The 15,973-nt window shown below is 48.2% G+C and overlaps 1 protein-coding gene across 13 annotated transcripts in view; it reads right to left on the reverse strand.

The window, feature by feature from the left end:
- pbrm1 (polybromo 1) overlaps positions 1–15,973 on the reverse strand; it is a 123,099-nt gene that overhangs the window by 91,193 nt on the left and 15,933 nt on the right. For all 13 annotated transcript variants that reach the window (XM_072472667.1, XM_072472675.1, XM_072472673.1 and 10 more), the window contains 6 exons: positions 15,176–15,323; positions 6,820–6,972; positions 5,395–5,517; positions 4,192–4,260; positions 2,291–2,389; positions 1,819–1,907 (listed from right to left, as the gene is read on the reverse strand). In XM_072472667.1, coding sequence (XP_072328768.1) covers positions 1,819–1,907; positions 2,291–2,389; positions 4,192–4,260; positions 5,395–5,517; positions 6,820–6,972; positions 15,176–15,323 — 681 coding nt within the window. The remainder of the gene's footprint in view (positions 1–1,818; positions 1,908–2,290; positions 2,390–4,191; positions 4,261–5,394; positions 5,518–6,819; positions 6,973–15,175; positions 15,324–15,973) is intronic.

The following is a 15,973-nucleotide window of genomic DNA, read 5'->3' on the forward strand; positions in this document are numbered from 1 at the left end:
GAAGGATTCAGGACAGGGTGATTTCGGGTGTATGGGTTGGAGAAGGCAAGGTCTTGGTGATTTATCAGGAGTTGCAGTAAGCGGAGGCCTCGGTGAAGGGGTTGAAGGGCAAGTAGGAGGAGGAGCTCGGGGAGGAGCTGGATGAGGGTCTGTGGGCTGATGCCCTGGGCAGGGTTAATTCCTCCTCCTCATGCGCCAGGCTCAGTCTAATACAGTTCAAAGTAGTACATAGGGCGCATATGACAGGGGCGAGGATGAGTAGGTTTTTTGGGGTGGAGGTGAGATGTTCGGGGAGCCCAGCGAATCACGCCCATGTGTTTTGGACGTGCCCGGCGCTGGAGGGGTTCTGGAGGGACTTTACGAGGGCTATGTCCAAAGTTGTGAACACCCGGGTCAAGCCCAGCTGGGGGATAGCACTATTTGGGGTATCGGACGAGCCGGGAGTACAGGAGCCAAAAGAGGCCGGAGTTCTGGCCTTTGCGTCCCTGGTAGCCCGGCGGAGGATCCTACTAATGTGGAGGGATGCAAATGAACCCCTCCAGCGCCGGGCACGTCCAAAACACATGAGCGTGGAAGCTTGGATCGATGACATGGCAGGGTTCATTAAGTTGGAGGATAAAGTTTGCCTTGCGAGGGTCTATGCAGGGGTTCCCCAGGCGGTGGCAACCGTTCCTAGACTTTGTTTGATTTCCTATGTACAATTTTGTTATTTTTTTTTTCTTTCTGGAGTGTTTGGTTGAAAATTGTGGAAAATTTTGAATAAACATATTTTAAAAATATATATATATATAAGATTGGGCCAAAAGGAATTCCAGTAAGTATTTTGAATGATTCAATTGGTTTTCTCTTTTCCTCCTTACCAAAAGCTGGCCAAAACTTCCTCCGCCGGGGTTCCCGATGCGACGGAGAATGACTATTCAGGGAGCCTCTTGGGGAGGATAGGTTAGATCACCCACGTACTTGGGGGAAGGGGGACTGATTTGTGATGCGGAGAGTGGGGGGGAGAAGCTGCGGTACCGTGCTATCAGGCCGCCTACTCAAAATGGCGGGCCGACAGCGGGGTACCCGCGGGAATCGCTCGTAATCCTCGCCGTGCATACATTTGCATGGTTGAGGATTCGGAATCTCTTCCTGATTTAATCAGGTACACATTCACTTCCAGAACGAGAATATAGGGTGGGATTCTCCCCCAACTGGTCGGATGGCCCGACGCCGGCGCCAAGAGCGGTGCAAACCACTCCGCCGTCGGGCCGACTGGAAGGTGCGGAATCTTCCGCACTTCCGAGGGGGCTAGGCCGGCGCTGGAGGGGTTGGCGCTGAAGGGCCGGTCTACAAGCCAGGTCCCATCGTTGATGGACCATGGCCATTTCACGCCGGCGGGACTGGTAAGGAAACGACGGCTGCTCGGTCCACCGGGGCCTGGAGAATTGCCGGGGGCGCAGCCAACGGCCCCCGACCGGCGCGGCGTAAACATCGCCCCCACCCGAAAACCAGCGCCGGAGAATACAGCAGTCGGCATCGGAGCGGCGGGGCAGGATTCACGCCGCCCCCCGGGGATTCTCCGACCCGGCGGGGGGATCGGAGAATCTCACCTGCTAACTTTGCATGCATAATGGCCAATGAATGTCACACATATTCTAGACACAAAATATTAATTTGAATGAATGAAAACAATGGTAAACTACCATAAGGGTTTTTAAAATTCTATCTACTGATTTTTTTCAAATTGCAAAAAATAACATTTTAAAGTAAAACACATTGCAGGCAAAAAAATGTATCATTTGTAAACTTAATATTAAACTAAGTAATTTTGTGTACCTGATTCGGAGACTAGATTTAGTAGGCTCCAAATTATGCTCAAGTTCAGCTCTCTTCTGATTAAATACTTTCTTAATGGTATTTGCATCCTATAGAGTTGGAAAGACATTTTCAACATCAACAGGATTAATGAATTGCCACTATGCCAGTCTTTAAAGTGTGAACCGAGATATATAATGGTATGGTATAGTGCTCTGCCCCTTGAGTTAAAGTAAAATTTTATTAATGCCATAACTCTATAATAGAAGAACCCAATGTCTTTGCTCTGTGGTTACTTAGATTTTACTAAAAAGAAAGACTGGCATTTATATTATATCTTTCATGACCACTGGACATGTCAATGAAATAAAAGAGTAGTCACTATTGTAATGTAGGAATCACAGTGCCAAAATGTTACTTTAAGAAGACTGGCTGGAGAGTGTCTTGATCTAAAATATAAGTACAATAACTCTTAAACCTTTTTCACCCTTACCTTGAAGATTGGTGACCCTGGCTCATTGTAGGTTTTTGCATTCCTTACTAAAAGCTCAATATCTCTAGCCATCACATTGACACTTTTATAAACACCATTCTGTAAAAAGAAATTGTATGTTGATACTAAGAATAAGCACTCACTATGAAAAGTTAAAGGGCTGAATTCTCCGTTTCGCAATGCCAGAGGTCAGGCGGAGAGTTGCACAAAATTGAAAAATCAAGGTTTCCACCCGGCGCCAGTGCCGATGCCATGCTCCGGCCCCTGGCAGCAATATCGATGTTTGCGCCATGTGCAGGTGGATTCATGCAAAACCATCATTTGCATGGATTTAAATCTCATAAACGGCTTGGACACAAAATGCCCTACCCTCCCTTGACGCCCCACCCCTCTTAAGTGGGAGTCTCCCATGTGAATTAGTGAAATATTGACAAGTGGAGCCTGGGTGCCATAGCTCTGGAGGGGGAGTCGGAGGGTAGACAAACTGAACAGGGGGGGGGGGTTGCCCGGGCTGGGGGTAGTACTTTGTGCAAAGTCAATGGGCTCAGGATGGCCTGGTTCAGATTGCCTTTGCCCCATTGGTGTTCCTACAGGCCCCAGGTTGTTCACTCTGCTGAGTGTTGCCTGTGTCTTTTCAAGGCTCTGGGAGCCTCTGATCATCTGGGAGCCCACCCAGGCCGTTCATCTGGAAATCCTCATATCTCAGCTGTTTTGTCAAGGGGATGGGCGTGGCCAAGCTCAATCAGGGGCCCACAAGATTTTGACACTCCTCAGAAGCGTTGCTCCACTGCAGAGGAAACAGGATCAGCAGAGCTCACCCCAACCAGAGGCATCTCTGCTGTGGCCTTTGGAGTCCTCCCTGGTTAGCTGCCCCTCTCAGGGCAGAGGCTTCACCAGTGACTCCCCCTCACCCCTAAGGATCACCAGCTGTCTACACCTGGTGAGGCTAGCAGCGCTGACTGCCTCTGCCATCACCTACCAGGAGGTGTTCAGGAGGGCAGGAGTGAGTCTGCAGCCTATCCTGGGAAGAGGGTGTTCCCCCCTCACCTCACTGACATGGAGCCGTGGGTCCACCTCGGACTCCCGATCTCAGGGGGCAGGTCTTCCATGAGCCACCTTCGTGGCTGCAGGTTTGTGTGTGGTAAGTGGGGCGTATAAAAACAGCTCCAGCTGCCAGGCTCTTTAGTGCTAAATCCGGCCCGAGGTTAAAACGGCCACTAGTCCGGGAATTGCACTAAATTCACGCTGGCAGAATGCTGGCTCATTTACATGTCCGGTCTCACTTTCCAAATAGCGCCCCCAATAGGAACGGGAATCACACGCAATTCAGTCCCAGCGGAACACTTGGGGGTGATTTACAGGCCTCAACGAGCCCGACTTGGTGACGCGATGCGGCCGTTGAATCTTGCGAAAGGCCTCCGTAGGCACTGAGAAACCCTGATAAATGCGACCGAAACAGGGCTCTATTTTTGTCCCGTTGAATTGCGTCCTTAGTCTTCCAAACGGAGAACCCTGCCCAAAATTACATTTTTTTTCTTTTTCTTTTATTTAAATAAATTTAGAGTACCCAATTATTATTTTTTTCTAATTAAGGCGCAATTTAGCGTGGCCAAACCACCTAACCTACACAGCTTTGGGTTGTGGGGGGAAACCCACGCAGACACTTGGAGAATGTGCAAACTCCACAAGGACAGTGACCCAGGGCTGGGATTTGAACCCGGGTCCTCAGTGCTGTAGGCTGCAGTGCTAACCATTGTGCAACATGCCACCCACCAAAATTACATATTTAACAAATATTCAGGTGAAACACTAACTGGTGTAGAATAATTCTTTACTTCATGCAATTTGTGATTTCAGCTGTACAATTATGGTAGGGAAAATAAAAGAGAAAATTGTAAAACCTGAATCCTCTGGGCGATTGTCTTCAGGTCTACTGGTTCCTTAATAATTTCGTAGTAGTCAGGATATTGCTGCAAGTACAAACATTAATTCATGTAAACTTTGATGCCTCTGTCACATTTTCCATACTTTGACCAGATAGATTCATTATAAACCTTAGTGTTGATGTTGGTGTTGGAACATCTTTAACAATGTCCACTGAATCCAGGTACTGAATCCAGGTTCTGGATTAAAATTATAGTTAATTTTAATTAAAAGATTAAAAAGTTAATAAATTATCAATTGTAAGGAGCAATGAGATTGCTCAAAAACAACTTCAGATTTTAACACTGCAGGCCATGAAATGTGTTTCTTTATAATTTTCCACACTGAAATAAAATTATACTTTTCTAAATTCCTGAGGCACAAGCATGTATTTCTTCCTGAAGACTACCATGAAGTGAACACTTTTTGTTTGGTAGATCTGAAAGCTCTACATTCAATATCTGTTTATCTGAAATCGATATCAGCTGAAATAGTAATATTTAGTACTACTAATACAGTATTTTGGGTAAACAAATCAACAAAACACAATCTTTAGTGTATAAAAAGAGACAGAAAAGGTTAAAATGTTGGTGGATATCAAATTCGATTAATCTAATTAAATTGTGCCAATTAGTTTGCATATTCTATCAAAATGCAAACAAAATCAATTGCCATCATTTTTTGGTATCCTCTTAATAAGCTACTCAAATCATTGTGAAATAATACAACTTAACCATAACAACATAACCATAACAGACTAGGCACACAATGAGGACACGCAGAAAGATGAATAGAGATGTCAAAAGATAAATTTTGCAACTAGCTGTATAGTATACTAAAACTCTTGCACCTGCATGGACTTTCCATTAGCATTTCCATTATAATTTCCCAGTTTCAGATTTATAATGGGAACTGCCAGTATAAACTGCCTCAGTATAAACAGCCCCTCCTGCCAAGTGGTGCTACAACATTTCACTAGAAGAGTACTTGACTCCCTGAGCAATGCCACAGTCAATTGACAAGTTTTACTTAATTATGCACTACAAAAGGAGAAATGTTCTTAAAGGTTCTGTCAATACCAGTTCTTTTACATTTAAATATACAATACAATGGTAAAGACTTTTTTCAAGATAAAATTACTCCAATTTATCCGTTTATTGATTTTGAACAGATTTACTCACCACTCTAGAAGGTAACTTTTGAAAAAGTTCACTGGTGAGATGACCTGTTGGGTCAATGTAAGTGGCGACAGCTTCAAACAGGTTCTCCAATTGTTCCTTTAGATTATTATAATGTGCTGTACTCTACAAAACAATAAAAATGAAACTCAAATACTCAACAGTTTCATATCCCATCAATTCCACATATCAGCATAATTTTATAATGGGCAGCATGGTAGCACAGTGGTTAGCACTGTTGCATCACAGCGGCAGGGTCCCAGGTTCGATTCCCGGCTTGGGTCACTGTCTGTGTGGAGTCTGCACGTTCTCCATGTGTCTGCGTGGGTCGGTTTCCTCCCACAAGTCCCAAAAGACGTGCTGTTAGGTGAATTGGACATTCTGAATTCTCCCTGTGTACCCGAACAGGCGCTGAAATGTGGCGACTAGGGGCTTTTCACAGTAACTTCATTGCAGTGTTAATGTAAGCCTACTTGTGACAATAAAGATTGTTAAAGATTAATATTAATACATGGGTTCTACTCATCAACCAAATAGCAAAATTAACATTTTCATCAAAAACAATTTTGAACATTCAATATACAAAAATATATTTTTTTCACTCAGTCATGGGATGCGAGTGCCACTGGCATAGCCTTTGTCTGTCGGGGGGGGGGGGGCAACTTATTTCAATGCAATTCAGGGTGCCCTTTAAAGATGGCACCCAGATCGCTGTGGAGCTGTCCTTGCTGGCTATATCAGGCCCTGCTCCACCAGAGCGGTGGCGCAAACCATGCCCCTCAGACCTTCTGTGGACTTGGTGCCAGGAAATTTGGTCTGAAAACATGCCAGTTTTCAGTCAGACCCTGACACTTTGCCACCGGATAACTGATAAGTTGGATACATCACAAATTTGAACAATCACTAAAGTCCATGTGTAAAGGAATAAAGTAGGGCAATTAGAAAATGTTAAATACTAGGCAAACATTGTTAAATAAGAATGAAAGAAAGACTTTAATTTATTTAGCACCTTTCAGGGCCACCAGATATCTGAAAGTACTGTACAGTCAATACTGTAATGTAGGAAACCTGTCAACCAATTTGTGCACAACAAACTTCTAAAAAAACAGCAATGTGCTAATGGCCAGATAATTTACTTTGAGATGATTGGGGGATAAATATTCACTTGGGCATTGGGGATAACTTCCCTACTCGTCTTTGAAATAGTGCCATGAGATCTTTTATGTCCACCTGAGAGGACAAGACATCTAATGGTTTAACATCTCATACGAAATACAGCACCTCTGACAGTGCAGCACTCCCTCAGTACTTCATTCAAACCCTTATTCTTCTGACTCAGAAACAAGTGTCACAACTAAAGCAAGGTGACATACATTGTTGCCAATTTTCCCTTGCCAATTTTCCCTGGAGAATTAAAACAGTACTTACTTCCTCTTCACCAGTTGCTCCAAGGTTATCTTGACTATCATAATCATCCTCATCCTCTTCATCTTCATAATCTCCCCTCTGGACAAACTCATTTCTTGTTCTTGTATACAAATCCCACAATTTACCTGCAGCTTTGCACTCAACAGAATCTTCCTGTAAATGATCAAGGAATCATTTGCTTTAAACGTACAAACACTAAGTTATACATTTTCTACTTATAACCTGCTTGATGAACATATGTGTTGTAATTGGTGTGTGCAGTGGCAGCACGGTGGCACAGTGGATAGCACTGCTGCCTCACGGCACCGAGGTCCCAGGTTCGATCCCAGCTCTGGGTCACTGTCCATGTGGAGTGTGCACATTCTCCCAGTGTTTGCGTGGGTCTTGCCCCCACAACCCAAAGATGTGCAGGGTAGGTGGATTGGTCATGCTAAATTGCGCCTTAAATGGAAAAAAATAATTGGGTACACTAAATTTAAAAAAAAAAAAGTAATTGGTATGTGCAGCCAAATGAACAAACACAGAAATATAGCAGTCTCAACCACAGTTAGTTCTGAATTTCAACACAGACATTAAGCCGGTACCTTAACCGTGAAAATAAATTAAGCTGGTATCTTAACCTTGAAAACATGTTCCACTTTGCACAGGAATTGTATTAACCAGAAATATACCGGAACTCTAGTTTCTGGTAACCTCATAAGCCTGCGTTGGCGTCGATGCATAGTAACCCAAAAAGGTACTGTACAGGCTGTTCACAAATTGCCATGTTTAAGACATTGGCCTGGATTCTCCATTTGGGAGTTAATGTTCTCCCGCCAGAGGAGAATTGGAACTGGTTTGCGCTCCCAAATCAGGAAGCAATTCAGTATCCCATGCCATACAAATTTATGTATGGCAAGGAATAGGAGGGATTCTAGAGGGAACCCTGTCGGGCCGCCATTTTGAGTGGGCTGCCCGATAGCGAGGTCCCATGGCTGGCCAGCACCTCTCCGCATCGCAATTCAGTACCCCCCTCTTCCCCCAAGTACAGAGATGACACAACCTGCCTGCCTCCAGAGACCCCCTGAATAGGAGGAAGCCCCACAGAGACCGCTAAATAGGAGGCGTGTCCCCCCCACCCCCGTCACCGACTCCCTGGATAGGGGGCCACCCTCATCGAGACCCACTAACTAAAGGGACACCCCCCAGAGACCTCCTAACTAAAGGGACACCCCCCAGAGGCACCCCAGAAAAACAAAGAGACTCCTGTCTGGAAGCTGGAGAGCAGTCAGGCAGGGGCTGTAAAAACAAATTGCTTTCTAGATGGTTGCTGGGGCCGGGGGGGGGGAAGAGAGAGAGAGAGAGAGAGAGAGAGAGAGAGAGAGAGCGGTCTGGTAGGCCTTGCATTGTTGGGGGCAGGGGAGCCGTCAGCTGGACTTGGGGACAAGGTTACCCCCTTGGCCCCCAACGAGATCCACCACGGCAGGGCCACGCTGGTAATACCAGTAGTGACCTGAGCCCATGTGATTCTGGTCCCGCAGGACCAGAGAATTGTGAGGTCCCGGAAGCTCTGGTGCCAGACCTGCTAAGTGTATGAAAAGGAGTCATTAAAATTTTTTTTTTTAAGAATACCCAATTATTTATTTTTTTCCAATTAAGGGGCAATTTAGCGTTGCCAATCCACATACCCTACACATCTTTGGGTTGTGGGGAAGAAACCCATGCATTCACAGGGAGAATGAGCAAACTCCACACGGACAGTGACCCGGGGCCGGGATTGAACCCGGGTCCTCGGCGCTGTGAGGCAGCAGTGCTAACCACTTCCACACTGTGCTGCCTGAAAATGGGTCACTAGGACCCGTTTGCATCCATTAACATCCTTCCACTGGTGCGCGGGTGCGAACCCTGACCCTGCCGCCAGCGGGGCGCCGGAACATAGCAGTACCTCGATTTCGGCCGGATGCCCAAATCTCTGCCCGATCGCGATCCGCATTGCTAGCGTTGCGGGGCGAAGAATCCAGCCCAATATGTGTGGCTGTGCAAAACTTTAAAGGTACTACATACACACTGAAATAAACTGGTTGCACACAACAGCAACAAAAATTAGAGGAAGCACTGCTGGTAAGATGGCAGAAGGTTGTGAAAAATCAATGCTCTAAGCATGTTTATAGAAATCTAATTTCCAGAAAAAAATGTAATTAAAAATATATTTTGAAGCTATTGTACTGAACGTTCTGCCTGAGCTCACTTAAAATTCAAATTGGATGCATTACTTTTAAAAACAATAGCATACGGACTTCCGGAGCAGCAGGAGTTTCTCAGGCGCTGCGTGGAGGAGCTTAAGAAAGAGGTGCTGGCGCCACTGCTGACGGCGATCGAGGGGCTAAAGGAGACCCAGAAGGCCGACGGGGTGGAGATCCAGGAGGAGCGGGAAAAAACCGCAGAGAACGAGGACGAGATCTTGGGTCTGGCGGTGAAGATGGAGGCGCACGAGGCGTTGCATAAGAGGTGGGCAGAAAGATTCGAGGACCTGGAGAACAGGTCGAGGAGGAAGAATCTTCGGATTCTGGGTCTCCCTGAAGGAGTGGAGGGGGCGATGCCGGGGCATATGTGAGCACGATGCTCAATTCGCTGATGGGTGCGGTAGCCTCTCCGAGTCCCCTGAAGCTAGATGGGGCTCATCGGGTCCTGGCGTGGAGACCCAAGGCCAACGAGTCGCCAAGGGCGGTAGTGGTGAGGTTTCATCGTTTCGTGGACAGAGAGTGTGTCTTGAGATGGGCCAAGAAAGAGTGGAGCAGTAGGTGGGAGAATACGGTGATCCGAATCTATCAGGACTGGAGTACGAAGGTGGCAAAGAGGAGAGCTGGTTTCAATCGGGCCAAGGCGGTGCTGCATAGGAAGGGGGTGAGATTTGGAATGCTGCAGCCAGCGTGATTGTGGGTCACATTTCAGGATCGACACCACTACTTTGAAACGCCTGAAGAGGCTTGGACCTTTATACAAACTGAAAAGTTGGACTCAAACTGAGGGTCCATAGTTGTGGGGGGGGGGATGTCGGTTGTATACAGGGTTTTAACTATGCGTAGGGAATGTTCCACGGGTTGGGTGATGGATGGATGGATGGGGATGGGGGAAGAGATCTGATGGGAAGACTGTGAGGGAATGTGGGCGCCGGTGCTGTAGGGAGGGGAGGGCCGGAGATGGGGGAATTGGGATAAGGCTGCAACAGGAGCTGCGCCAGAGGGGGCAGGGCTGGGTCAGGAAAGCACGGGCTTGTTCCCGTGCTAGGGAAGGACGGAGGGGGGGGGGGGGGGGGGGGGGGGGGGGGGGGGAATGGAGGAGTGCACACTGATTGCTGGGGAGGAGGAGGGGGGATTCCCACACGGGGGGGGGGGGGGGTCAATGGGATGGCGGGGGAGGCCGGGGTCAGCAGGTGTCAGCTGACTTACGGAAGTGTTATGGGGGAGCATAGATATGGATCTAGCGGGGGGAGGGAAATAGGGTTGCTGCTGCATTGGCCGACGGGGAACTGGAAACAGAAGAGATGGTCGGGGCGGGGGTCCCCCGTCTGGGGGACTGGAGGGTGCAGGAACGGGACTGGCCTAGAAAAGGAGATGGCTAGTCGGCAAGGGGTGGGTGGGAAAGCCCCCCCAATCCGGCTGATAACGTGGAATGTGAGGGGCCTGAATGGGCCGGTTAAGAGGGCCCGAGTGTTCGCGCGCCTAAAGGGACTGAAGGCAGACGTGGTCATGCTTAAGGAGACACATTTGAAGGTGGCAGACCAGGTCAGGTTAAGAAAGGGATGGGTAGTACAGGTATTCCATTCGGGGCTGGATGCGAAGAACAGAGGTGTGGCAATACTGGTGGGGAAACGGGTGTCGTTTGAGGCCAAGAATATTGTAGTGGACAATGGAGGTCGATACGTGATGGTGAGCGGTAGGCTGCAGGGGGCGTGGGTGGTATTGGTAAACGTATACGCCCCGAAATGGGACGATGCTGGATTTATGAAACGTATGTTGGGGCGCATTCCGGACCTGGAGGTAGGAAGCTTGATAATGGGGGGGGGGGGGGGAAGAGAGAGATTTCAACACAGTGTTGGACCCAGCATTAGATCGTTCCACATCTAGGACGGGGAAGAGGCCGGCTGCGGCCAAGGTGCTTAGGGGGTTTATGGACCAGATGGGGGGAGTAGATCCGTGGAGATTTGCTAGGCCCCTGGCCAGGGAATTTTCTTTTTTTTCCCCACGTACACAAACCCTACTCCCGGATAGATTTTTTGTTTTGAGCAGGGTGCTGATCCCGAAAGTGGAGGGAATGGAGTACTCAGCCATAGCCATCTCAGACCACGCCCCGCACTGGGTGGAGCTGGAGTTGGGAGAGGAGAGGGACCAACGCCCGCTGTGGCGTCTGGATGTGGGATTACTGGCGGATGAGGTGGTGTGCGGGAGGGTACGGGGGTGCATTGAAAGGTATTTGGAGGCCAACGACAACGGGGAGGTGCAGGTGGGGGTAGTATGGGAGGCGCTGTAGGCGGTGGTCAGGGGAGAGTTAATCTCCATCAGGGCTCACAGGGAGAAGAGAGAGGGCAGGGAAAGGGAGAGGTTAGTGGGGGAGATCCTAAGGGTGGACAGGAGATGTGCAGAGGCCCCCGAGGAGGGACTACTTAGGGAGTGGCGAAGTCTCCAGACGGAATCCGACCTGTTGACCACAGGGAAGGCAGAGGCACAATGGAGGAAAGCGAGGTACGAGTATGGGGAGAAGGCGAGACGGATGCTGGCACATCAGCTCCGTAAGATGATGGCAGCGAGGGAGATACGTGGAGTCAAGGATGGCAGGGGAACTACGGTGCGGAGTGCGGTGAAAGTAAATGAGGCATTTAAGGCCTTTTATGAGGAGCTGTACAGATCTCAGCCCCCAGCGGGGGAAGAGGAGATGCGACTATTTCTAGATCAACTGAGGTTCCCGAGGGTCGAGGAGGAGGAGGTGGCTGGTTTGGGGGCGCCAATTGGGTTGGAGGAGCTCATTAAAGGACTGGGGAGCATTCAGGCGGGGAAGGCCCCGGGGCCAGATGGGTTCCCAGTTGAGTTTTACAGGAGGTATGCAGACCTGTTAGCCCCGTTGCTAGTGAGGACTTTCAATGAGGCAAGGGAGGGGGGGACCCTGCCCTGACAATGTCCGGGGCGCTGATCTCTCTGATCCTGAAGCGGGACAAGGACCCACTGCAATGTGGGTCGTATAGGCCGATTTCGCTCCTTAATGTGGATGCTAAGTTGCTGGCTACGAGGATTCAGGACTGTGTCCCTGGGGTGATTCATGAGGACCAGACGGGATTTATAAAGGGCAGGCAGCTAAACACTAATGTGCGGAGGCTCCTAAACGTGATTATGATGCCATCGGTGGAGGGAGAGGCGGAGATAGTGGCAGCTATGGACGTGGAGAAGGCCTTTGACCGAGTGGAGTGGGAGTATCTCTGGGAAGTGTTGCGGAGGTTTGGGTTTGGGGAGGGGTTTATCAGTTGGGTTAAGCTCCTATATAGAGCCCCAGTGGCGAGTGTGGTTACGAATCGGCGGAGGTCGGAGTATTTTTGGCTGTATCGAGGGACGAGGCAGGGGTGCCCCCTGTCCCCCTGTTGTTTGCATTAGCAATTGAGCCTTTGGCCATGGCATTAAGGGAGTCCAGGAAATGGAGGGGGGTGGTCCGAGGGGGAGAGGAGCATCGGGCGTCGCTGTATGCGGACGACCTGTTGCTTTATTTGGCAGATCGAGTGGAGGGGATGGTGGAGGTCATGCAGATCCTTAGGGAGTTTGGGGACTTCTTGGGCTATAAGCTCAATGTAGGGAAAAGTGAGCTCTTCGTGGTGCATCCAGGGGACCAGGGAAGAGGGATAGACAACCTACCGTTGAGGAGGGCGGAAAGGAGCTTTCGGAACTTGGGGATCCAGGTAGCTAGGAGTTGGGGGGCCCTGCACAAACTTAATTTGACGCGGCTGGTGGAGCAGATGGAGGAGGACTTCAAACGATGGGATGTGTTGCCACTCTCGCTAGCCGGGCAGGGTACAGTCGATTAAAATGATGGTCCTCCCGAGGTTTCTTTTTGTGTTCCAGTGCCTTCCTATTATGATTACCAATGCCTTTTTTAAGGGGGTAGGTAGAGCAACATGGGTTTTGTGTGGGCAAACAAGACCCCGAGGGTAAGGAGGGGGTTTCTGGAGCGTAGTAGGGACAGAGGAGGGCTGGCGTTGCCGAATCTGGGTGGCTACTATTGGGCAGCCAACGTGGCGATGGTCCGCAAGTAGGCGATAGGGGAGAGGGGGCGGCATAGAAGAGGTTGGAGATGGCGTCCTGCAAAGGAATGAGCCTGAGGGCGCTGGTGACGGCACCGCTGCTGCTCTCGCCGACAAGGTACACCACGAATCCGGTGGTGGCGGCAACGCTAAAGATCTGGGGGCAGTGGAGACGACACTGGGGTGAGATGGGAGCCTCGGTGTGGTCCCCGATCAGAGATAACCATCGGTTTGTCCCAGGAAGGATGGACGGTTTTCAGAGCTGGCATCAGGCAGGGATCAGAAGGATCGGGGACCTGTTTATAGATGGGACGTTTGCAGGCCTAGGGGCGCTGGAGGAGAGGTTTGGGTTACCCCCGGGAAATGTGTTCAGGTACATGCAAGTGAGGGCGTTTGTGAGGCGGCAGGTGAGGGAATTCCCGTTGCTCCCGGCACAGGGGATTCAGGGCAGGGTGGTTTTGGGTGTATGGGTCGGAGAAGGCAAGGTTTCGGCGATATATCAGGAGATGAAAGAAGGAGGCGGCGGCTTCGGTAGAGGAGCTGAAGGGCAAATGGGAGGAGGAGTTGGGGGAGGAGATTGAAGAGGGTATGTGGGCTAATGCCTCGAGTAGGGTTAATTCCTCTTCCTCGTGTGCCAGGCTTAGCCTGATACAGTTTAAGGTTATTCACAGAGCACATATGACAGGGGCGAGGCTGAGTAGGTTCTTTGGGGTGTAGGACAGACGTGGGAGGTGCTCAGGAAGCCCGGCGAATCATGCCCACATGTTCTGGTCGTGCCCGGCACTGGATGGGTTCTGGAGGGGTTTCGCGAGGACTATGTCCAAGGTGGTGAAAGTCCAGGTCAAGCCAAGTTGGGGGCTGGCACTATTTGGGGTGGCGGACGAGCCGGGAGTGCAGGAGGCAAAAGAGGCCGGTATTCTGGCCTTTGCGTCCCTGGTAGCCCGGCGGAGGATCTTGCTATTATGGAAAGACGCAAAGCCCCCCAGCGTGGAGGCCTGGATAAATGACATGGCAGGGTTCATCAAGCTGGAGAGGATAAAGTTTGCCTTGAGAGGGTCTGCGCAGGGGTTCTTCAGGCGGTGGCAACCGTTCCTGGACTATCTCGCAGAGCGTTAGAATGAGGTTGGTCAGCAGCAGCAGCAACCCAGGGGGGAGGGGGGGGGGTCTCTTTCGGGGGGGGAGGGGTATATGGGTGGGTGGGGAAGGGGGTTTTCCTAGGGTCACTTAAAAAAGGAAAAACATAAACATATGGGAGAGTCAATATGTGCGGGAGGAACCCATTGTACAAGTTCTGTATTATGTTGGATTGATATGTTTATGTTTTGTTCTGTTCTTTCTCTTTTTCTTTTCTGTTGGGGGGGGGGGGGCGGTTTAATTGGTTGAAAATTTTTGTTGGAAAAACTTTGAATAAACATATTTTTTTAAAAAACAATAGCATACAATCATTTTGTTTTAACTATATTTCACATAACAAAGAAAATTAAAATATTTCCACTTTGCAAAATAGCTTTTAAAAATTCTCTGGAAGCAGCAGCAATTTTCTACGTAACAAACCGAATGATAGATGAATTGCTCAGTGATAAAATATAGATAGAGAATAAACTTCAAATGCTGGAAATTCGGAAGTAAAACTAAAAATCTGTGAGATTCCAACATCTGAAAAAAAGGTAGATTGAGATTTTGGCTAATGAATTGTCAACATGAATCTGTCCTTTTCCCAGGTGTTGAAGGATCTGATGCACACCTCCAAACTTTTGTTTTTATTAAGACATAAAAACCATTAATTTAAAACAGTTTTTATTGAATAAAGGGATTCGGGGATATGGTGTACGGGCCGGAGAGTGGAGCGGAGTACACAAAGATCAGCCATGATCTCACTGAATGGCAGAGCAGTCTCGAGGGGCCAGATGGCCTACTCCTGTTCCTAGTTCTTATGTACACATCAACTCTAATATAGAAACATGCCCAATGACACTTCAAAGAGGTGTGTAGAAAACTAAATGGATACCAAGCCAATGAAGGACACATTAGGAGGGACTGCTAAATGCTTGCTCAAAGGTATATACAAATCAGTTTAGTTTCGAAGCTCATTACCTTATAGTAGGCCTTTGCATTATTGACCATAAGCTGAAAATCAGAAGTCAATTGATCAACATCATCATACTCCTCCATCTTCAATTTCTGCTGGATCTTCAAAAGATCAATGGGATGAGAGACGACATCATAATAATCTGGTTGGTTCCTATTTTGCAGCACATTGCAACACAAATGTAAACATTTGTACATTCATCATAACTACTATGACCTTATGTTTAAAGCTAGTTATTACTAATGTAGCATATTCATTTTATATTTTCAATCTTCAGCAATTTCACAATGGTACAAACTCATGAAAATAAATGTTATACTCCAGACCATGCTCTTCAAGGTACAATGTAACCAAGTGTGCTCGCATCAAATTCAATCTAGTGAATTATTGTCCATGAGCCTACTCTGCTCTCAATCATCAGAGTGAGTGTAGGAGTTGTTGACAGTGCTATCAAGCAGCATTTACTCACCAATAACCAGCTAGCTAACAGGTATTCAGCCTTGACAGTTACGCCTACATCACGTGAATGAATAAAAATCAGCTCACAAACCAATATAAGGCAGAATAGATCCCAATTCCATTGGAATACTTTATACTACGTACTTGTAAAAGAATCAATAAAAATGTATCCTTTTTGAATATTAAAAAGGTTTCTGACCATCTTTTATATGAAGTACAGTCATGAGAAATGGAGCAAATAGTGATGCATTAAAGGGGCCTTTTCATTTAGTCAAAAGATCTCATATATGTATATATATATCTTCAGTCCCACTCCAAGCTTTGATATAACAAAGTCTTTGCAT

This window comes from Scyliorhinus torazame, chromosome 13 (assembly GCF_047496885.1).
Source record: "Scyliorhinus torazame isolate Kashiwa2021f chromosome 13, sScyTor2.1, whole genome shotgun sequence".
NCBI lineage: Eukaryota > Metazoa > Chordata > Chondrichthyes > Carcharhiniformes > Scyliorhinidae > Scyliorhinus > Scyliorhinus torazame.